Source organism: Sphaerodactylus townsendi, linkage group LG05 (assembly GCF_021028975.2).
Source record: "Sphaerodactylus townsendi isolate TG3544 linkage group LG05, MPM_Stown_v2.3, whole genome shotgun sequence".
In the NCBI taxonomy this organism is placed as follows: Eukaryota; Metazoa; Chordata; class Lepidosauria; order Squamata; family Sphaerodactylidae; genus Sphaerodactylus; species Sphaerodactylus townsendi.
Window position 1 is genome coordinate 85,940,353 of NC_059429.1, and position 23,902 is coordinate 85,964,254.

General features: G+C 42.9%; 1 protein-coding gene across 4 annotated transcripts in view; it reads right to left on the bottom strand.

Annotated features, from left to right (window-relative positions):
* Positions 1-972: 972 nt before the first annotated feature.
* The window catches only part of LRRN2 (leucine rich repeat neuronal 2), a 196,434-nt gene continuing 173,504 nt past the window's right edge, over positions 973-23,902 (bottom strand). For all 4 annotated transcript variants that reach the window (XM_048498070.1, XM_048498068.1, XM_048498071.1 and 1 more), the window contains one exon: positions 973-4,425. In XM_048498070.1, the coding sequence (XP_048354027.1) occupies positions 2,011-4,161 (2,151 nt within the window). In that variant the 5' untranslated portion in view covers positions 4,162-4,425 and the 3' untranslated portion in view covers positions 973-2,010. The remainder of the gene's footprint in view (positions 4,426-23,902) is intronic.

Genomic DNA, 23,902 nt, shown 5'->3' on the forward strand with positions numbered 1-23,902 from the left:
CAACATCAGGGCATCCAGCACAAAATGCAGTGCAACCTCCAGTTTGGCATGTTTCTGACATGTTAGCTCTGCCAATGGCATTCTCTCCTTGTTCTCAACTACATTATTTCCCATATCTCCTCCATTAAGAGAGGGACAAATTTCAATAAATTGTACAGACATCTCATCATGGAAATTCAAGCACATTTACAATTGGGTGTTGAGTTTAAGTAAGGGGCTTTGAAACTTGGCACATGTCTACAGAACTCATAAGTGACATTCATATTCTTTTCAAAGAGGTTGGAATGACTGTAAGCAATGGTTCTAGCTAAAGAACCTAGAGATCTGCAATTAGATACACTGTAGGGGAGAAAGGCCAGCAGCTAAAGACTGGCACACTCTCCTCCACAGCCAAGCCTTGGCAGAGAGCAGGAACAAGAGAATCCAAGACTCAAATGTGTTTTATGGCTCTAGACAGTTTTTTATGTTGGGGGCGGGGAATGGCTCTTTTGATAAGTAAAGGTTGCCGACCCCTGCAGTAGCCTTACCATTCTGTAGGCAAGCAAGGAGAAGTAAAACATTTTAGCAGCTCACATATTCTGCAGTTAGTCTGGGGTAACAGTAACTTTTGTTGGATATAATTAGCTTGGGTGACAGGCAGACTCCAATTGCACTTCCACATCTTAATTGGTCATATAGTTATAGATTAGGAGACATACTAAAATAAATTACAACTAAACACCTTTGCTTTAGCACTGTCCCTCAGAGGACTGATTCAGATATGGTGAATTGAGATTCCAAATATAGAACCTAGAGGCTAGCAACCCACTGGCACGGTGGGGATTCAAACCTAGTTGTTTCAGATCTTCATCTAGCCATCTAACCACCACATCACACTAGCTCTCAGTGCCATACTGTGCCTGAAAATTATCACTACTCCTTTGATTCTATTGTAACAAGGAAGAGGCTGGGGAAATACACACTGTTCACTGGTATATTTCATTGGCAATTTTAATTGGCTTTATCAGAGACAAAGAGGTGATAACAGAGTTAGAAAAAGGAATATTATCCTTTTCCCCTTCCCTTGTTTTAGCCTCCTGAATGTTTTGAGTTCTGTAGCATGAAGATCAGCTGTTTCATTACAAAGAGATCCTTATTCTTTGAATCCTCTCTCCCACTGAAGATTATCCCACCCCGCATATCCTCCCCAACTCCCCCATTCCACCCCACCCCGTAGCTGAAGCAATGCTGACCTGGCATGAAGCCTTCTAGCTATGGTAGATTGGTATACAAAGGTGTTTTCTTCTTTTTACAAAAAAACCAAACGAAACAGAAAAGCAGAAATATCTTTACCCTCCCTTTCTTTTTTAAACGTTATTCACAAAAGTTTACAAAATAGCCTTGAAATTAAGCTCTTGGGTTGAGATCCAATCCACTCTCCCCCTTGACATTGATTTAAAGATGCATTCACTGTTTTGAGGATCATCGTCATTACTGCTTCTGTAGCCCAATAAGGCTGCCATTCCTTCCAAATCACTTTCTACGAGTTGTTCCTCAACAGGCAAATCATGTAGCCATGAGAAGAGGCTTTGTGGATTTGGTTCAGGATTCTCAATGCCAATACATACACACACGCACACACACACAGCGAGATAGCCCCAAAGGGAAAGGCCTTTTTGTATTTCCAAAGGACCAGCAATTTGCTGGGCAAACAAGTACATTGGCAACAGGCTGCCACAGGATCCACAGGCTGCCTGTCAGGAAGAGAGGGATGTTCAGTTGCCAAGGCTCATGCGACCTTCTCTGGACAGGTTTCCTTTATAAAAATAGACTGTCTTGGCATGAAAGACAATCCATTTGGTAACACCGGTGATGCAGGTGGGTTCGGGGCTCAACAGACCTTTGTCCCCTCCATCTTCCATGCTTATTGTTTTCATGGCTGATCATATTTTTCTCATTTATATTTGGTAATTAAAAAAATTCCATTGGATCTTCTTGCCCACCCTCCTTGGAAAAACAAAACAAAACCTTTCAAGAGTCCAGTAGTGCTGCTTGTACCTCCCCAGCCAGAAGCTTCTCACTCTTTCTCCCTCGATCCCAGTGTTTGATGAAGGGGGGATAGACTACACGCACTGAAGATGTGTCTGTTTTCCACAACGTGCAGGTCCCATGGCTTCCAGCCTCTGGCTTGAGAAAGGCCAAACCATAGTTGCCTATAAGGCTAATACACAGCAACAACATGCAGAGAGACAACACAATCAGGAGGCTCTGCCTACTTTCGAGGTACTGGTATTGAGCCTCTTTAGTCCTGGTGCTGATGCAAGCCACCTTGCTCTGCAAGTCTATGAAGGCTACATGAAGACAAGCCCAGTAGTCCGTGTTGTGGTGCAGTCGTGTGATATTGTACATGTGAGTGCCTGCTGGGATTCGAGCCATGTTGGTCATATCTAAGTTGGGACTGAAGCTGGACCATGTGAGGTTAGAAGACACTGTGTTGAGCTGAGGTTTCCAGGCAACCAGAATGTGATAGGCCTGGACTTCCTTCACCAGCAACTCCAGTGTGTCCTCGCTGAATGGGAAAGAACTGTTGACCATCAGACTTATGGTTTTGGTATCTGCACCAATGAAGTTTTGAGCCATACATGTGTAGAGCCCAGCCTCTTGTGCTGTGACCTTGCGGATTTCCATTGTCCCTTCAGGGTACACTTTATACTTCCCATAGTCTGAGTATGGCATCAGCTTAAGACCGGATGGTGTGACCCAGTATATCTCTGGTTCTGGTTCTGCCAGAGCTCTGCAGTGCAGAGAGATGTCCTCTCCATTGGCCACCTCTAAATGGGAAGGAAAGCTCTTGTCAGAGATAAGGGGCAGGCACCTGTCAGTCATTTCCCTAAAGGGGACATCTCGGATGTGCTTTTTCTTTAGGTCTGGTGGCTCTGCACATAATGTGGACTGAGGCTCAATGAAACGTATGCGGTTCTCAGTACTGTTGACCCATCTGATGACACAGTCACAGCGGATGGGATTGCTATGGATGCTGATCTCCTGCAGATTGGGGAGGGACTCCAGTGTCTGCTTATGCAAGGCACTTAGGGCATTGTTGTTCAGCATGAGGGTCTCCATTTGAGGGAGGTGATGGAAAGCACTGGGGTGGATATAGGACAGTTTAGGGTTGTTGGTCACATCCAATTTGGTCAGTTCAGGCAGGTTGATCAAGGCAAACTTGTCAATGGAAACCAGTTCCTCCATGTTGTTGAGTCCCAATTCCTTGAGGTGCAACATATTTGTGAAGTCACTCTGCTTAACCCTCTGAAGGGGGTTTTTGTTTAGATCCAAGAATTTAAGACCAGGGACTTGCTGTAGTGCTTTCTTAGGGACATTGACTAGCTTGTTGTCATAAAAAGACAGACTCTCCAGACTCCTCAGGCCCTCTAGTGCATAATCTGAAATCTCCCTCAGGTTCATTCCTGCTAGAACCAAACTCCTCAGATTTGACAGGGCCCTGAAGTTCATATCCAAAATGGCATCTACTTTGTTGCCTCCAATCATGAGGATCTCCAGACTGGGCAGTACTTGAAACCAGCGGCTGTCAATTGTCCTTAGACAGTTGGAGTTGAGGTGGAGCCGAAGGAGGTTTCCAAGGCCTAAAAAGGCTTTGGGAGAGATCCTGCGTATTTGATTGTGGTTAAGATAAAGCTCCTGGAGAGTGGCCAGGCCCAAGAAGCTGTTATCAGGCAGTTCAATCAGCTGATTTTCTTCCAGGTGCAGGCTCACCAACTGGGGCATGTTCTTCAGGCCAAAGTCCAAAATGTCTGAGAAGCTGTTCTGTGACAGATCCAGCTCAGTCAGATTTTTCAGATACTGCAGTTCACTCTGTTCAACCTTGACAATATTGTTGCTTTGCAAGAGGAGGATCTGTGTTCCCTCTGGCAAGCTTTCAGGCACTGTGGAGATGAACAAATCATTACAGTCAATTGTGGCTGCCTCCCTGTATACAGACCTGGGTGTGTACCATGGCCTGATCTGGCAGACACACTGCAGTGGGCATTTGACTTTCCATGGCACGACAGGAATTGCAGTGGTAGTTGCCACACAGATGAGAAGCAAGTTCAGTTGGAGGTGTCTCATTTTCAATGGGCAAGTCCAACTTCCATGTAAGGTGAAAGCTTTTACAGGACACATCTGGACCTCAACACAGACAAAATGGAATGGGGTTAGAGCAGACAGCAAACAACCACGGCTCTGCTGCTTCTAGATGTTTGCCCCGGATGTTGTCGTTCCTGAGTGAGAATATTATGCTAGGGGTAGGAGGCTCCCCCAGCTGAAGAGGTCATAATGTGCCAAATGGCAACTGACAGTCTAATCAGAACTTCTCCTTTTCCTCCTCCAGAAGTGATTCATTTCCCCCTTTGCTTGCATCTTTGAGGCTTCTTCATAAAGTTGCACCTAAAATAGATAAACAAGAAAGAAATGTACAATTAGCAATTCATCAAAGTAAAAAATTAGCAAAGCATCCTGGAATTATTTTAAATAAACTATGCATTTGGGTGGTGATTTGAAACCCCCAATATGCACCTTAATTTTAAACAGTTGCTGGGGGTGCACATGCCTGTTTTTATGTATCTTTATTTGGCTTGGGGAGCTGTTGGGGTGGGGTGGGGGAGGGAAGTAGGGATGCTAGGTGGCTGACAAGGCGTGGTGGGGAACACTGAGTCATAGGGCAGGCACAAGGCATTAAAACATTAGGCAAGATGATGCAGTCTAGAAAGAACTGAGAACTAGCACCCACAACAGGAATTATCCTGGTCAGAGCAGGCTAAATCTGACACATAGTTTCTATTCTAGTGTATCAAATAGGAGCAATCCATACAGTTTTATTCAAAATTAATAGAAATCATTATTGCCACTATGAAATGGAACCATGAAATATGTCACAGTTGTACAGAACATTTGTTAGAAACCAGCTTAAACATCCCTGTACTTTACATCTTGTTGTAAATGCAGACTAACGCAGCATACCCGTCTAGGACAGATCAGTATATGCTACAGAAAAATTGAAGAAAATCCACCTATCATATTATGAGTAAACAGAGAGAGTAGAGCCCTTGGGAGGTGGGGGGTGGGAAGGCAAGATATAAATCTTTTAGATATGTGAATGAATAAATAAATAGAGACAGCAACAGGAATCCAAGTACCAGATCACGTCCTTGCAAAACAGCAGGAAATCAAATATTAGGTTAGGTCCTAAAGAAATGCAAGTGAAGCAGATTAACTGAAAAGATTTTTGCCGCCTTGTGCTTCCCCCCACAGCCACCGGCCCTTAAGATGAATTCTTAGAGTCAGGGGACTAGAAGGAGGAATCATCAGAAATTGCCCTCACCAGCTGGGAACAAGCCCATACTCTGGAGTCATTTTGCAGGGGGGGCTGGGAATGTACCAGAAATCCCTGCTATGATCTTGTTCTGCTTAGTCACTAGGCACAATGGCTTCCCGAGTTTTGCCAGTTCCAATATGTCAAACCACAGGTATCACGGACCAAGCTTTGCAAAACTGCTTCAAATTGTGTTTTCATATGGTCTGTCAATTCAGATAGCACATTATATCATAATAAAGTTTTCTCAACAATGGCTTGGCATGATGTCTGAATTGAGTCTTTATCACAGCAAAATCCTAAGGACAGTAAACCAAAATGAAAAGGATTGGACACTAATGAAGAGATTTCTTCACTTAGGGTATCCCAGCAGAAATGGAAAGGAGAAGGAATAGCTATCCTTGCCTTTTCTGTTGAGGATGATACACAAGGGCATGTGTATGTGCTCACCCCCCCGCCCTCCCTCCATCCCAAGCTTTTCAGAGTACAACCTGCAGGTCAGGGAGCTATTGGCAGTCTGTGAGTAATGTACTAGGTTATTCCACTGGCAGCTTAATCAGAGAGAGGCCTCCTGCCTGAAAGGAACACGTCACATTTTGGAAAATCAACTTGCCGATTGACACTCTGCCCCTGTGATTTTTCTGAAACTTTCCCAGAAATTTTTCCCTGAGAATACAGTAAGACATAGGACCAAATTATACAATCTACCCATGTATAATGCTGGTTTATGGGTATGTGACTACTGTGGGGGAACTCACCTTAAACAGCGTGAACTAGCTTATGAGGGAGCACTGTGAGGGGGGGGGGAGGTGCTTCCAGTTTTCTCCCATCTGACTTTTGCCAGAAGAGGGAAACGGGGAGTGCTTTTTGCTCCTATTCCCTGGCTATACATGTTCCAAGAAGAGCACATATAGCAGAGAAAAGCACTGAGAAACCCCCTCATCTCCCTTTCTGCTAACAAAAGTAGGTTGAGAGGGAAACTGAAAGCTCATTCTCTGCCCCTGCAGAACTCCTTCAAAGCACAGAACAAATCAGCCCTTTTTAAGGTGAGTTTTCCCAATGTACATCTGATGGCAAGCCAGCTGGGCACATGTAACCTGGAATGTAGTTATGCCCTCAGACTATTGTAGAAGCCATAATTCTCATTTTGTAAAATCACTGATGTATTTAGGATGGGACAAGCCAGGGCAGGAGCTTTGGGAGGATGAGGTGAATTTCAGTGCTAGCCCTGGGCACCATTTCCTATAGATATGCCCTGTGTAAAATTCAGTAATAACATTTCCAAGTGATACATTTTAGGTTCAAATGTGTTATTTCCTTCCCATGTGAAAACATTCTAAGTTTTATCCTAGGACTACTGCTGGCCATTCTGCCTACCTGCTTGAGGGACCTGTGAAAGTGGAGGTTGTATAAAACTATACAGGACTATTCAAGGTGTCTTCAAAGGCAGATCTATCATCTGGAGATCAGTTGCAATCTGGATGATCTCCAGTCCTCACCTGGAGGTTGGCAATCTGAGTTCCCAAGGAGGAAATAGTTTATTTGAAGGGTGGAGTCCATGGCATTACACCCTTCTGAGGTCTTTCACCTCTCAAACCCCAGTCTCCTCAGGCTCAGGGAGTACCTATGGAAAATGGCACCCAGGGCAAGCTCTCAAATGGTGCCCTCCCAGCGTCTTCAGGTGCCGCACCCCCCGCCAGCTATCCCCTGACCAAACTCCTCCCTCCCTCCCCTGCAAAAAAACACACCTTTTGGTAAGGTACCTTAAAAAATTAACTCAGACTTGCTGGGTTGTGGTGGCTGGCTGCTTCCCACCCTTCTAGCCCATAGGAGAGGTGGTGAGCAAAGCAAACAGTGAGCAAGGAGAGTTTGTGCATTGGGCAATCCCTGGTCATCCACATGAGCCTGCTGGGCCCTCCCTGGCAGGGCAGCAGGCTGCTCTGTCGGCACTGGACTTCAGCATGGCCACTTCTTTCCCTGGCTTGCCCACTCTTTCTTTTTCCACTGTTTCTTCCTTCTGCTCTTCCCTGATAGCAACCCCCACGTGATGTCTTAGAGTGGCACCTGGAACATCTGACCCTTGTGGCTCCCACTGGATCTGCTACTGGCCAAGGTCCACCCCTCAAATCTCCAGTAATTTCCAAACCTAGCTCCTTCCCAGCCAACAGCCAACCTACCTTTATCTGTTCCTGGCAACCCTTAACTGTCTCTACCTTGGAAAACCACAATATCTGTTCACAATGGGCACCAAGCTCCTCTCCTCTCCTGTGCGCATTAATCTCCTCTCCTATCATGTGTACAAAAACCCTGTGAGGTAGGTTAGGCTGAAAGTTTCTGATTAGTCCAAAAACAGCCATTGAACCTCCAATGCACTTTCAAACTGCTTTCAATGCTCTTTGAAGCTGTGTGGAATAGCAAAATCCACTTGCAAACAGTTGTGAAAGTGGTTTGAAAACACATTATTCTGCATGTGTGGAAGGGGCCTGGGTCTTGCAGACTCTGCTCTGAAGCTCTAAATGCTACAATGTGTTTCTTAGGGTGGCTGCTGTTGAACAGTAACAAGCACCCAGGCCTAGTAAGTCATGTAAGTCAGATGGTATCAAGTCATCCAGAGGTTGCTTCTGGGTCTAGGGTTACCTGGAGGTCCTCTGCAATTACACAAGAACTCCCTCCAGAGAAAATAGCAGCTTCAGTGGGTGAACTCTATGGCATTATACTCAGCTGAGGTTGGAGATTTGGGGGTAGAGGCCAGATTTTTTGGGGGGGGGATTCAGTGAGGTATAATGCCACAGAATCTTCCTTTCGAAGTGGCCATTTTCTCCAGGTGAAGTGATTTCTCTTGACTAGATATCAGTTGTATTTCCAGGATATCTCCAGATACCACCTGGTGGTTGGTAATCGTAGCTGGGACTTTTTCTCATTTCCTCCCAATGCCAAATTTCCCCTTTTAGTCTTCACTTCCTGTTATAACTCCATAGCACCTAGAATCAGAACAGAACAGGATTTTATTATAACATAAGCAAGTCCTGGTTTGGGCCCAGCCAGGCCATAACCAGCCAAGCCAATAACCAACAACACAAGTGAAAGGTGTAACTACAGCAAAAGCTTTAACCTTAAGCAATCATGTCAAAATAACTATACCATACAATAAGGGAACAACATCAAGAAATTCACAACTACCCATGATATAACCCTCCCCTTCTTTTCTGCTGTTTTCCAAACCTTATCCCCCATTCAAGGAAATCAACATCATGGTCTTCCTGCTGCTTTCCAGATGAATTACCAACAGTTGTCAGCCTCCAGTTACAACCTGGAGATCTCTCAGAATGAGAACTGATCATCAGACTACAAAGACGAAGATGATTCTAGATTTATATCCCTCAACCATAAGGAATCTCAAAGTGGCTTACAATCGCCTTCCCTTCCTCTCCCCACAATGGGCACCTTGTGAGGTCGGTAAGGCTGAGAGAGTTCTGTGGGAACTCTGACTGCCCCAACATTCTCCAGCAGGCTTTGTGGTGAGGAGTGGGGAAACAAACCTGATTCTCCATATTGGAGTCCACCACTCTTAACCACTACACCATGCTGGCTCGCCCTTGAAGATCAGTTCCCTTGGCGAAAATGGCTACTTTGGAGGGAGGACTCTGTGGCAATATACCATGAGGAGGCCCCTTCCACTTTCCTCTTCAAATTGCGCCTCCAAATCTCCAGGGATTTCCTAACGCAGAGCTGGCAATCCTAGCATTACCCTGTTTGTGTCACTAACTTGTTCGTCTTGTTTCTCCTTGTGCTGCTGTTCTTTAAGCAAAGCAGCCACAGTGCTGTCCATTTAACTCTTTGGAATCTTTCCTATCAGTTCTTCCATAGGCTCTAATGTTAAACATGGGTGGCTTTCATTGCCTCAAGAGGAGTATTCTACCTGTTTGAAATAGGGCAATGTGAGAATAATACAATCCCCGTGAGTGTGGACCAATTTAGATGAAAAACCATTTGTTTGTTTATCTATCCGTGTATTTATTTACTGCTCATCACTGAAGTCCCATGAAGGTAGAGACCTGATAAAAGGCTGTGTGTGTGTCTTCCATTGACACCAATCATAAATAATAATAATGAGCAAAACAATAATAAAACAAAACCATATGACAACCCAATAATGAAATGGTACCTTTTGGAATTAATTACAAAAATGAAATAAATTAAACAGAGTCCACATCTCTGCTCTCTATGTAGATGAGGAAAATATCATAGTTTAGGGCCAAATCAAGTAAGATACTTCCAAGCCATTTTTCCAATCTTAACAAACTGAAGTATTATTCTTTTTCCTTGCAAATAGGAAAATATAATAAGAAAATATCATTTTGCAGTAGTTTGATAGATTTAAGGCAAAGGAAGAAAAATATGTAGAGTAGAAAAAATATGTAGAGTAGAAATATGTAGAGTAGAGTAGAGTAGAAAAAATATGAAAGCCCATCAGAAGGATACAAAAATCAGTGTAGTCCACCCATTCTTTAATGCTTAGCCATAAATGCAAAAGATCAATTTTGGTACCAGCCGCACCCGAGGCAGTGGAATGAGCAGAGGAGTTACAAACCATGCTGGCCTTGAAAGACCATGGCCTCATCCAATTTTTATGGACTGCCTGAAAGGTAAAGACTGTAGGGTTGCCATTCTCCAAATGATGCCTGGGTATATTTCCCAGAATGACAATTGATCTTCAGCTGCTTTGGAGGATGGACTGTGTGGCGTGTGTGTGTGTGTGTGCAGGGGAGGGGCAGTAACTCAACCCAGGTATGTCAATAATTCTTTAAGGGTTCAGTTGAGTTAGCTCCGCAAACACTGCCCACTCCAGGCTTCACCTCTAAATACCCAGGAATTTCCCTGCCTGGAGCAGGCCACCCAAGCAAAGAGTTATATGCTTACTTTACATTTCATTAATGACCTATAGGAGCTCCTTGGATGGTTTTTGCTTCTGAGCTTAAAAAAATTAAGGGTAGTCATCAAGGAAAGAGTTATTCAAACGGATCTGAAAATGCCTGTTTTTTTCCCATTTGGGCAAGGAGTGTAAAATGAGGCAAAAAAGCGCCCAAGGCATTATTTTTGAAATTGCACAGTATATAGTTGACCCTCAAGGCAAATGGTGGAGGCACTGAAGACCTCACTTGTAGACAGAATCCAGCGAGGTAGCTGTCTGCCACAGTCAAAATAATACTGTGATATTTTAAAGGCTAACAAATCTGTTGTGGCATAAACTTTTGTAAGCCAGAGACCATTTTGTCAGATCCATGCAGCTTATGCCACAATAAATCTTTACAACATTGCAGAATTCTTTGTTCTTCTAGAGAGGAGGATCATCCTTTGGATCAAGAAGGGCTGTGTTCTTCCTTTAATTGGGTGCACAAGAGATGCAAGAGCCTGAACATTAAACAGGTGACGAAAAGCAGCCCTTGCTGTCTGTCAAACAGTATTTGTCAGTGAAAGGCTGGGCGGGTCCTGCTGACTGCTCATGTAAACACTTGTGAGTAGAAATGGGCTGCAACCTGCGCCTCAATATCTTTTGTTCTGGCAATCTGTTAAATGGCTCCTCTTGTACCCCAATATGGTGATTTGGGGGTGATAAGCTTCTCCTGAATCCTCTTTTATTCTATCAGTACCTTTGTTAAACAGACAGGGTGGAAACTGTTTGTTAAAAAGACAGGGTGTTAAAAAGACAGGGTGTTAAAAAGACTGGCAGGGGAGGGAGGGAGAACAGCCTTCTAACTATCAAGAGTACAGAATGACAGCTGTCTGTCGCTTCCAATTAATCATTTTGTCTTATCACTCATTACTAATGATTCCTTATCTGCCATTCATTGTTAACAACACTATAGCACATGGGCTTGTCAATTCTTTCAATGGATTTAGCAGTTTTACCTGATAGAAGATCTGCAGAGGTAATTAGCCCAGGGCCCAAGCGAAGTCCCTGCCCTGGCAAACTCCTTTCAGTCTGGTTTCTCATAGTGCTGTGCATGTGCAAGATAGAAATTCAACAGATAAAGCTCTTCCCACTACTCCTGCTATACATGCTGAATTTCTGCACATCATGCAACTGTTAAAGCACAGGAGGAGCCCTGCCAGAAAAAAAATAGTAACTCTATGCAGTACAAAGTGTTTAAAATCCAGTACCTAAATATGGTATACTGGAAATATGGTCTCAATATCTAAATACATCATTCAACACTTATCAAAACTGGTTCAGCTCAGAAGCAGATTTACTTCCTTATCGGCTGCTTGTAAAACCAAGATCCAAGTCAACAAGGCCTATTTAAGGCAGGTTTGTTGTAAGAATAGATATTTTTGAAAATTATATTTACTACCAAGTATTCTGCATGTTCATAACACACCACAAAAAATCACAACATAAGCCCATGGTAATTTGCAGAGAGAGCTGCTTATTGAAATCTGTGAAAGCAGCAGGTATAGCCCTCAAGGTATAGCAAAGGGGTAAGCAGGTCATGTGCTGTGCTATTTGTACAGCTAGCATTCCACAAACCATTCCTTAGGAGAGGGGCTGCAGTCCAGTGATAGAGCACAGGCTTTAGAAATTCTTGTGGTTCATGTATGCTCCCCGTGACATATTCTCTTGGAATGCCTGGATACTGTAAATTTTTGATTGACATGTGCTATCTCTTCGAAGAACTGCAAAAACTATATTGCTTGACTGCTTGCGTTTATTCAGGGCTGCATGCTAAAATTGCAAGTGCTTTGCTTGTGCTTGGTATGCAGACAGAATATATTACTCATCATGTTTTGCATTAATGTATTTCCTTGGCTGTATTTACTATGCCTGTTCCTTTCTAGTTTACTTTATGGTATGATAAATAGTTATCAGGTGTTTAAATGTTATATGTTTCTCTCTCCTTGAGACTCTGGATACACAGCCATCAGAGGCGTAGCTCCAAGGGGACGGTGGGGTGTGTGCATGATGCATGGGGGGCGCACCCCTGTGTGGGTGTGGCGAGGGCGTTCTGGGGTGTGTGTGTGGGGCGTTCCGGGGCAAGGAGGGGGCGTTCCAGGGCGGGACAGGGGCATAGGACACACCAGTGCACCGGGCGCTTGCCCCCCTTGCTGCACCTCTGACAGTCATTCACTCTACCCAGACACAAATTTTACAGGAAGGAATAGAGGCTGTTTTACAGCCACTTTCCCAGAACTTCCCTAACATGGAGCAGTGTGGGAGCCACCACCACAGTTTTCAGGAAGTTTACCAGGTGGGTACCAACATTGTTAAACTCCTCCCACAACATAGAGAAAGCTAAAACCTGACACACACATACTCCAGAATGCCCTGATTAGAGAAGCCTTGAGAGTGAATGTGTTTTATCTTCCTGGAAAATGTATTATACGTTCTATTAAATGTTTATGCCATCCTTCCTCTAAAGAGTTCTGGGAAACATGGTTCATGATCCTCACAACTATCCTGAGAGATAGGTTATATTGGCAGAGTATGGCTGTTTCAGTGCCTGTCTGATCACAACAGTCTGACAGCCAAAAACCCAAAGAGAGGTGTCCTCTGGGGATATAATGTAACATAGGTGTAGTTGAATAGCCAGCTGGAGCAAACAGAGCACAGTTTGGTGGGGACTAGACTGTCCTCTTCTGACAGGCACATAGCCTCAGAGAGAAGCAGTAAATTTAGTGCAAGTCTTTCAAGAGAACTGGGTATGGGCAGGATTGTACCCCTGTCACTAAGAGGGCCATCGCAAAGGACAGGATGTCCCATTTTTATTTGAGTACTGTGTAATATGTACTACATGTGTGCTTAGATGACTCACCGAGATACACCAGACAGTTTCAGAAGACAGCCTGAGAGCTTAGATTTATTGCCAGTATTTGCATTTTCAAAAGGAGAATTTCCACTGCTTTCTTGTCTAAATCCCTTGGTAGAATCAAAAATCCATTTTGCACCTTGCACAGTCTAACCTAATTAAAACTTCCCAATGCCTTCTGTGCTCCATCTTAAGACAGCTGCAAACCACAAACTGTTGGGCTTTTTCAGTGTGCCCTGAAATTTTTGTCTTTCTTCCTCTCTTTTCGCTCTTTTTGACTGGAACTTTTACCTTACAAAAGTTCTGGAAAATCTGGAAATCTGTTTAGTACTTTTGTGGTACTTTAGTTGATTCTAATGAAAAGTATCACATGACTGTTGATATTGAATTTTTTTAATGGTCTGATACCATTAAATGCCAAATTTAATCTAGATTCCTTGAGGAAGACAGAGTTAATCCACAGCTAATCCACATGTACAGTACAATGCAAAAACCTCTCAAGTTAGCACTTGGCATACCTGCTGATGCCAGATCTCTCTATTTTTATTTTTATGTTAAGTTATATCAAATACAATATTTTAACATCATCTTGTTTTTCCTTAGTAGTGTCACACTGGCTCACATCAGAGCCATAAAACATCGTCATAAAATTCAAAATCATAAAAATAAAGATTTTGATAATGGCCTTAACCCCAACAAAACACACAAAATGCAAATGCAACAAACTTACAAAATCAGCTTATATAATATCCATGAAAGAACTACATGAAAAACATACCACATTCCATCCCTGTAGGAAAAACTTTGATTAAAATCAACTATTTTGATTGCTCTTTGAAAAGTCTAGAGTGAGTATAGGAGTCCATAATATCGCTCAGTGCTAATTCTGAAATCCTGGGTGAGCAATGTCTTTTTCAATCCATGAGCTGAAGCACTTGCAATGTAACTAAGCAAAAGCATTAGCATTCACTGTGCCTAGGAACTTTAAGGGTCTATAATTGCTACCAAGTGACATCCTAATTGGTTGCAACGATGCTGCAGAGAGAGCTTGGGTAGAGTGGAGATGCCCTGTTTCCCCCCTCTTTTCTTTTTGCTTGTCACTCCTTACCTACTCTCTGACCTTTCATCCATATGCCAGCATAGACAGGGGAGCTCTGAAGCCTGGCTTTTCTGAGAATGCAATAAGCGAGGGAGAACTGGGCAGTCAGACGAAAGACAGATGTCTAGCTTTGCTTTCAGTTTTTCTGCCCATCTGAGGGCCACTGCTTCATAGAGTTCCACGGCAAAAATCTTAGACTCTTCCTGTGGGTTTTTGCTTTAATGAAAAGCAGCTGCAAGGCCCCCTGAATAGGATTGGGAGCAGTGAGTTTTGTGTGTGAGAGGGAGGGAGGGAGGGAGGGGGACATTTTTAAAACCCTCTCTGCCCATTTCCCCAATTTTAAATCACTACTCTCTGAAAGCTGCTTTTCACACCTTAGGAGGTAACTTCTACAAATCCATAAGTATCAGTAAGCCAAGTATCCTCAACTTCAAACAGCAGCTGCAGATAGAGAAAATTTGCGCTGGGAATGTGATGCAGCAGGGCAGAAAGGGTTCAAACTTTCCCTCTGCTACACCACAACCCACACAACACCTTTCCTCCGGCTTTTAACAAGCAACAAACAAAACCACCTTCAAGGAAATGTGATCATGGATCTTCTTGCATCTCTTCCAGTTTGTTGCTCAGTCCCATGCTGTGTTTGCAAAGCATGAGACTGGGCTTCAGAGCTACCGCAGTTGTATAAATAGGAGGTTGACTTTGGATCAGAGGGTATGGGTCCCAATCCCAGTTCAACTGTAGACCAATTGGGTCAACTCAATCCCTCATCTTTAAACTGGAAATAATAATGCTACTTATTTATGTCATTTATAGTCAACCTTTCTCGCTGAGACTCACATCACAGGATTATTGTCAGGATGTATGGACTGTTTGGGATGTGCTTTATCAGATGTGCTTTATAAACATTTAATAAAACCACTGGATCTGAGCTTTTAAGCTGTTTCTAAGCAGTCCTGGATTTTTGGCTCACCAGCCTACTTTTTCCTCCCCGGTACTCCCCACCAAGTTCCTTTCAGCGCACCACTCCTACAGCGCTTGCCTTGGAATCCTGGTCCCCTCTCTATCAAGGGCTTCACGCTGTCCACGTCCAGCAGTCCTGCTGCTTTGAACACAGCATGGGTTTGATGCAGCAAGTGCAAAGAGGCCAACATCTTTCCTCAAGTGGTTTCAGATTGTTTCAAACAGCACCTTTTCATCAAGAACTACTCTGACATTTCATCTTTCTCCAATTCTTTAGAAGAGTATCTGTACAGCAGGGAGAGGAACTTTTGAAATAATGGGCAAGGCAATTGATTTCATCTAGACAAGTTCTTTATAAAAGTGCAAACAATGAGCACTTTTAAACATAGCTAATTTAATATTTGTTTGTTTGTTTGAGTATTTTTAGACTAATTTTCTACTCTAGCAATTCTGGTAGCAGTTATTTTGGGTCTTAATTCTTATGTGCTGATCTCCTCTGAGTAATATGCACTGCTACAAATGGACTATTGTGGAACAACATAAAATGATAGGCCATAGTAAACAAATATATTCAGTAGTTGTTGCATTTCAATAGTGTGGCTTACACAAGTGTCTCATTTCAGAATGGTAACAGATCAGATAAACCCTCTGGGTTTGTTTTTTTTACTGCAACTGTGACTTTTCCTCTCCCTGTGCAGGGAAAGTGACTTTTCCTCTCCCTGTGCAGGGAAAGTGAAGGGAATCAATATTTGTTTTACTTCCTTTGGGTTTTCTCACTCCTCCCCACTTTCCCCTGCCCACACAACAACAGATTCTCCCTCTCTTCCAGGGAGAAGGCTGCTTGTTTTTTCATGCTGAGGGTCTATCATTGGATCAATAGACCTTGAAATTGACAAAACGTGAATGTTCTAGTGAATTAACACTAGACCACAGATGGCAACAACAACAAAAAGGCAGTAGGCAGCCTTTCCAGACAGAGATTTCATGGAGCGAACAAGGAAGTGGCAGGTGGGCAAAATGGTAAATTGGCTCGGCTCAGCTTAGGATACTTTGCAGCAGGGTAATCTGATGAGGATAGAAAACCATGGGGAAACCCTACTGCCAAGAACAGAGTGGCAGGGTAAGCATTGCATGCATAATGGGCCTTACTGTGTATTCACTAAGATGTACTGAAATCTTATCTTACTATATGGAAATGCATTTAAAGAAAGTAATCAGTACCGGTAGTTCAGTGGCATCTAAAAGACTAGCAAAATTTTGCTCAAGCATAAACTTTTGTGTATTTTATCAAATGCACTATAGTGGTCCCTCAGTCAATTCCTACTTATTTTTGCTGCAACAGACCAAGGTGGCTATGCCATGGGAGCTATATTGGAAGAAAAGCTGATGCAATGAAAAGGTTGGGTAAAAAAAAATACAAGCTATATTTCCACAGAAGTGCCTTCCGGTTGATGCTAAAATTCATCTCCATGGAAGAAAGTCAATTGAATTCATTGACACTTGTAGGTAAGTGCTTTTAGGACCCAGGAGCTAGGAAGGCAGTATCACAGTGGTAAATAGAGGCTACAGAGCAAGGAGCTGGTCCTTTACTTTTGGGACCTCATTATGGACCAAAGTGCCCTCAGGCATCAGCTGGAAGCTTTCCTAATGCTCCCTAATAGAGTTTCCTTGAGAGGGGGTGTGTCTCTTTATTTAATCATCCTGATATTGTGGGGCCTGTACAGCAACACAGGAGACCAAATGTATCCACTGAGAGGCTGTTAAAATTCAATCTGTCTCCTTTGCAGTGGACTGAATATGCTTGTACCATGATCATCAAATTGTTCACTGAGAGAAGAAGAGCTTTAATTACAACACAATTATGGGCAGGTGGGACTGAAAGAGCTTGTTTGTGAAAAACAGAAAAACAAAAAAGTCAAATTTTGCAGTTACAGACATATTAATTTGGGAGGAAGATAGCAGGTGGCAGCATAGATAAACACAGATACATAGCAGATGAAGAAAGAAGTTGCCCATGCCATCTGTCTAAAGGACCAAACTCTACACCTTGTTTAGCACTGATGACAAAGAAGTAGTTCCTTAATACTCTACCAGGTGTCTTATGCCATTATGCTTGCTGAGGAATATAAAGCAGGCCCTCGGGATTCAGCAGGATCAGCTTGTTAGACAGCACTGCATGTTCCTGTGATGCTTTGTGTCTGTCTGCCTCAACAAATAAAAGTGTAAAACTGTATAAAATGTTTCCTGATATTTTTATTTGTACTTGAAAGGGTTGGGAGAGGTGTCACCAAACCAGACCGTAGCAGAAGCAAGTGACTGGGGTGTGAACACTTTACCCTTGTATAGGGATGTCCACTTCCAGGTATGGCCTGGACTCTTCTTTGAATTACAATTGATCTCCAGAGTATAGAGATCAATTTCACTGAAGAAAATGGCTGCTTTGGAGTGTGAAATCTAGGGTATTATACCCTAATGAACTTCCTCCCCCTCCCAGACTCCTCCTGTCCCATGATGAGCTCCCCAATCTCCAGGAATTTCCAAAGCTCGAGTTGGCAACACTACCCAGTGCCATTTCACCAAAACTAAATGCCTCTGCCAAAAGCCGGGGGTGGGGGGGTGGGGTGGGGTCGAACAGGAGGGCAGGTATTTTGTTAGGAACTGGTGTGGAGTGGTTTAGAGCAGCAGACTCTAATCTAGAGAACCAGGTTTGATTCCAATCCCCACTCCTGTACATGAAACCTACTGAGCAACCTTGGGCTAGTCACAGTTTCCTCAGAACTCTTTTAGCCTCTTAAATTTTTGGACAATTGTTGATGGATTATTTGGGTAAAACAGAAAAAAAATGATGATTGCTGGTTTTGAAGATTAATGGATTGTTAATATAAGACCTAACAGAGAAAAATATGTTAATTACCGGTATTAGTAGTGGTTATTAAGTAGGTGGTTAAGGAGCAAGTGGTATTAATTTTTTACTGTTAACACTCAGTGTAGATTAAATTGGGTGCCCTTATGCTAAATGTACTTTTTAAAAGTTTGTGATGTTTTTTCTTGTCTTTGTTTTTTGTACGTGTTCTAAGTACTATTAAAATTTGGAGGGGGGGGGGGAAACTGTATCAACCCCACCTGCCTCACAAGGTACCTGTTGTGGCAAGGTGATTAGAAGCTGCTTTGAGATTCCTCAAAGGCAAAGAAAAATGGGATATAAAAACAACTTTTCTTCTTTTTCACCCAATTGCCGCAGAAGAGAAGAGGTTCCTGGTCCTTGACTATCAGAGGTAATTGCAACCAATGCAGTTGTTCTCCTCGGTACATAAGTAGCAGCTGCCAAATTCACCCAGTTCCTAAAGACCTTGTTCTCCTTTGCATCTAGTTGCCCCATTTTCAACACCCCATAGCCTGAGAGAAATGTATCAACTTAGCATGTAGCACCTTGTATTGTGACCAATTGCATAGACTTTGGGGCTTGTATTATCTTAAGTGCATATATAGCCGAATCTCAGATTTAAAGATTCTCTCCCCCCACTCTAAAAAAGCTTCCAGGCCTTATCAGCTCTGGACTCCCTTGTTTGCTATAAAAAAAGAAAATCCCTCTAGAAAATAGCAATACAAAACAATAAAAAAGCTAATTAAAACTAAGCCTGCACATTTTGGAACCTCTTAACTCTAGGCCTTGTTCTCAATAACCACAGAAGGGGAGCAGGACTGTTCACAAGAGCAGGATAATTAAACTCATTAGTAGCACATTCCCTGTTCATCTCACAAAATAACTGACTGAAGCTTTGACACTACAGGAGTCCAGAAGGCTCTGGATTGTGTGTTTATATAACAGTGACGGCGAACCTTTTCGAGACCAAGTGCCCAAACTGCATCCCCAAACCCACTTATTTATCGCAAAGTGCCAACATGACAATTTAACCTGAATACTAAGGTTTTAGTATAGAAAAAACGGTTGGCTCCAAAGCGCATGTCACTCGGGAGTAAGCTTGGTGGTAGTCGGGTGCTTTGCTTTGAACTAACTGTGCAATGTTTCAAACAGGTGAATCACAACCCTAGGAGGGTTTACTCAGAAGCAAACCCCATTGCTAGCAATTGAGCTTACTCCCAGGTAAAGGATCACGCTTTCGTTCTTCCCATGAAAATCAGTAGGGCTTAACAGGGTTACCTACACTACTTCCCCAAAAACTAGGTCTTAGGTTTAATGCTAATAATCTCCCTGAAATAATTACACTATTATCACATGACCAACTCTATGCATGCGTGCCCACAGAGAGGGCTCTGAGTGCCACCTCTGGCACCTGTGCCATAGGTTCGCCACCACTGTTATATAACATTTCATAGAAACACTGGCACAGAGTCCCATCCTGATTTATCCATTGATAAGAGAGAGGGAGAGAGGACAGAGCAAGCCATCCCTAGATTTACAAGACAGAGGAGAGGCATACAGGCCTCCAGGTCCCTTCCAGACTTCCTTTTCTCCAGCTCAGATGATGGGGAAGATTCAAAGTGAGCCCTGTATTAGGGATTAGCTTGTACACACCAACACAAAAACCCTGTGTATATTAAGATCATTGATTGTGATTGCCTTTCTAACTATATAACATCTATAGCACTGTTATCAACACAGATCAAATAGTCTGATGTTTATTATTTTGCTTGTTTGTTTACATACCCAGTACAAAGAGGTCTACTTAATTGCTGGCATGCTGAGCAAAAGTGAAGTATTTTAACTACTGGCTTGCTTGGCATTCTGCTAGCCAGATTGCTTGGAACATGACTGGACTCGAATCATGAAGTTTGGCACACACATCCTAAAGCACAATCCGATATTTCAAGTTTGAATGCCATGTTAGCTCAGCCCTACCACCTGCTTTCAAAGGAGGGAGGAAATTGCAAAATACAGTATCTCTCTTGAAGATGGGGATATCAGAATGGTACATACAGTCAGGGAAGCACTCCACATTTCAAAGAAGAATGCCCATCTTGACAATTATTTTGTTTAAGTGGGGGACCAAATTGGTAAATCACTGTACAATTAAAATCTCCATTTCTCACAGCTGGATGACATGTTATAGAATTCAGAGGTGGCCAACCTTTGGTGCTCCAGATGTTCATGGACTTCAATTCCCATCAGCCCCTGCCAGCATGGCCAATTGGTCTTGCTGGCAGAGGCTGAAGGGAACTGTAGTCCATGAACATTTGGAGCACCATAGGTTGGCCACCCCTGTATCCATAATGGAATCACTTATCTCATTGCATTTCTATGACATAATGCGATGCATCAAATTGCATGGTGGCATCAAACTGGAGTGGACCAAGATACTGGGGGAGGGGCTGAGGGTGGGCTTAGTCATTTTCTTGGCATCATTTCCCCATTACATATCATCCCACCCCTAGCTGCTATTTGCTGCAAAATCAGTTTTTTTCTGTTCCTTGTATGTTTTGCTTCCTCTGGTGGTTGATTTGATATTACATTGCTTATGTCTCTCATATCTTCCTGCAGATTTAAATTGCAGGTTTTAATGCCAGACAGTGATGTGATCTCTAGAAGGAACAAAACACATGCAGAACAGAAAAAAATCCCCCAAGGCAACAGGTAAACACAAGTGAGGAAAATAAGAATGAGGAAAAACCCATCAAAAACATACCCTAAGAAATAGACACCAATAGCAACTTACACCAGGAAAACAGCATAGAAGGAAAGGATTAGGCATCTGTGATACTGTTCAATTCCTTCCCTCAATGGTTGCATCAGAGACATCTAGTGTCCCAACCAGCAGGTGGGCCTGGAAAGCTTCTGGAATTACAGCTGATCTCCAAACTACAGAGATCACTTCCCTTGGAGACAATAATGGAGTGGACTCATTGGCATCATACCCTGCTAAGGTCACTCCACTCCACTAACTCTGCCCTCGCCAGGATCCACTCCCAGATCTCCAGGAACCCAATTTGACACAACCTTCCCCACAGCCTTGCAAGATTTTAGCATGGGGAAATGAAATGGCAATTTAAGGATGTTAGTAAACTATGTACCAATTCTAGTTGCATTCCGAAATTCAAGCTTCTTTTTTGTGATTTCCCCATGCTTTCCCCTTGCTGTTAAAACTGATGTCTGTTTATGCATCAGTTGTGTATAAATGGTGTAAAATGTAAAAATGGTACAAAATTGACATTAAAAATGCTGTATAAGAAACCAATTGGAAATTTGCTGAAGAAAAATAGGCATAACAAGATAATCTTCTCAATCATGCACAAAATTGAAAAGAAACCGAAAAGATCACATATTTATACAGCCCCAGTGATAATGAGAAAGCCAGTGGGGGGCTGTATTGGGTCATGAGAGGGACTTGGATCAAGGATAGCTGGGTACAGATCCCTACTCAGCGGTGTCAGTTACCATGGGTCTTTGAGCAAATTATTCTCTCTCAATTTAAATGATTTTAGGGCTATTGTCACATTCAAGGTAGATAACCCCAAATGAGCTGTGCTGAAGTCATTCGGGAATGAATGAGAACACACACATGATAATGAAACACTTTGCTGATGGTTGATTTGTGAAAAAGCTCTGTTGCTTATCCTACCAAATCTTTACATTTGAATTACTCAGAAAATGCTTTCAATTCAACCAATTAAAAGAAATTAGAATTGATTAATTATTGGCCCTTTCGTCAATTAATCAATCACACTTAAATAAATAGTAACATAAAATCTTCAGTAATGGTCTGTTTTTGAGATATTGATCTGTAAGATAACTTACAATCTTACATTTATAAAATGAAAAACTGTCAAAATATTTTAAAAGACTATTTATTACTATAACAGGCAAGGACCAAAATGGTCTGAAAAATGAATGTCTTTCACTTTCAGTCCCATCCATTAGCATTCGGTACTGCTACGTTAATCTATTAGCATTCACTGCTACTGGTTAATCAACCAAAACTTTTAAACTACTCTATGGATTAAAACATACAGTACCCCCCCCCCCCCGCAAATTTCCCATTCTTGCTGGCTGTATCTATTGAATCCAAATAAATGTTTCTGAGGCCTCAGCCAGTTTCCCAAATGTTTAGCACCCTTAATTAAGGGACAAATGTTCACTGAACGCCTGTTCTGGTTTAGATGCACGCATAAGGGTGACACTTTCAAAAGGGCTGGGACTAGTGCCCAGATGACATTAGGTTGTGTGTAGGCTGAAGATATCATAAAATCTAGCTGAGAACGAGCTGAGGTCTGTTGAAAGTCTCTCCCAGTAGGAGCATCAGGCTCTGACACTGTGCTGCCATGCTATAAATGGACAGCCCAATCCAGAGTAGGGCCCCCGATTTGGCTCCTGGAGCCAGTGTGGGGCTGATCCAGCACATTTGCTGACCCCACCAACATATGCAGCACTTACATCAGTGGGGAGGGCAAACTGGGAAGTGGGCTGGTGCCACGAAGCTCTGTGGTGCCTAACACAGAAAAGCCTGGTTCCTGCAGAATTGCACTGGCCTGAAACTGGATGCCAAAATTGATGGGAGCAGGCTAGGGGCATTCTACTCAGTTTCCTCTGGGCTTTCACCCCGGGAACACCCCCAGCACAACCCTCAGACTTACACTACCCTTTATGGGGGCTTTTGAGGAAACCAGGGTTTTCCAGATCCTTGCTGCCTCGCTGTACCACCAGGAAGCCCTCAGGAGGCAGCAGAGTGGCATTGCAGCAGCACTGTCCCAGGCAGCCAGAGCCCTCTGGATTGGGCTGTTATTTGTACATTAATGTATTTATATCATTTGTCATCTGGCTTTATCACAGAGACTAAAGATCTTCTACACGCTGTAAATCAATAACAAAAGTCAATGGTAATAATGATGCTAGCCAATAGGGTGGATGATTATTTATTTAGCACATTTCTATGCTGCCTGTTTAGTGAGGCAGTTTAAAAAAAACATAACAAAAACAAAACATAACAAAAACAAAGAGCAAAAATATATATTGGTGGCACCTTGCTCCAAATCCTCTGATGACCTCTCCAGGAAATTTCACATGGAGTTTAAAAAACATGACAGACAAGATGGAACCCTGAGGTTTAGGGTTAGCATAACCCTTAGCATAATTCCATGGGGTCAAGTAGCAGTTCCCTAGCACCACCTCCTGAAACTAGCCAGTCAAGTAATGGCAGGAACCCTAAAACACTGACACATGAATATATGAAGCTATCTTATACTGAATCAGACCCTTGGTCCATCAAGCTCAGTATTGTCTGGCAACAGTTCTCCAAGCTCTTTCACATAATCTACTACCTGGTCCTTTTAACTAGGGATTTATTTATTTATTTTATTTATTATTTGGGTTTATAAACCGCCCTCCCCCAAAGGGCTCAGGGCGGTGTACAACATGGATAGAGCACAATAACATTTTAAATACGATAAATATAAGTTAAAACAGCTCTAATAAGAATAAAAATAAACCCTTCCCCATTTAAAATGCAGCATTAATTAACTCAGGATGATGCGCCTCTACTTGACTTCTATAACCCCAAAACAAAGGGTGGCAGGATCTCCATGATGTCGTGAATGGAGAAAAAAGAGGAGAGGTGAAGGCTGGAAGAAGGAGGAAGTTAGGCTCCCTATCAACAGCTGGTCTCCCCCAAAGGCCCGTGGAACAGCCTAGTCTTACAGGCCCCAAGCGGAATCCCAGCAAGACTCCTCAAGAGG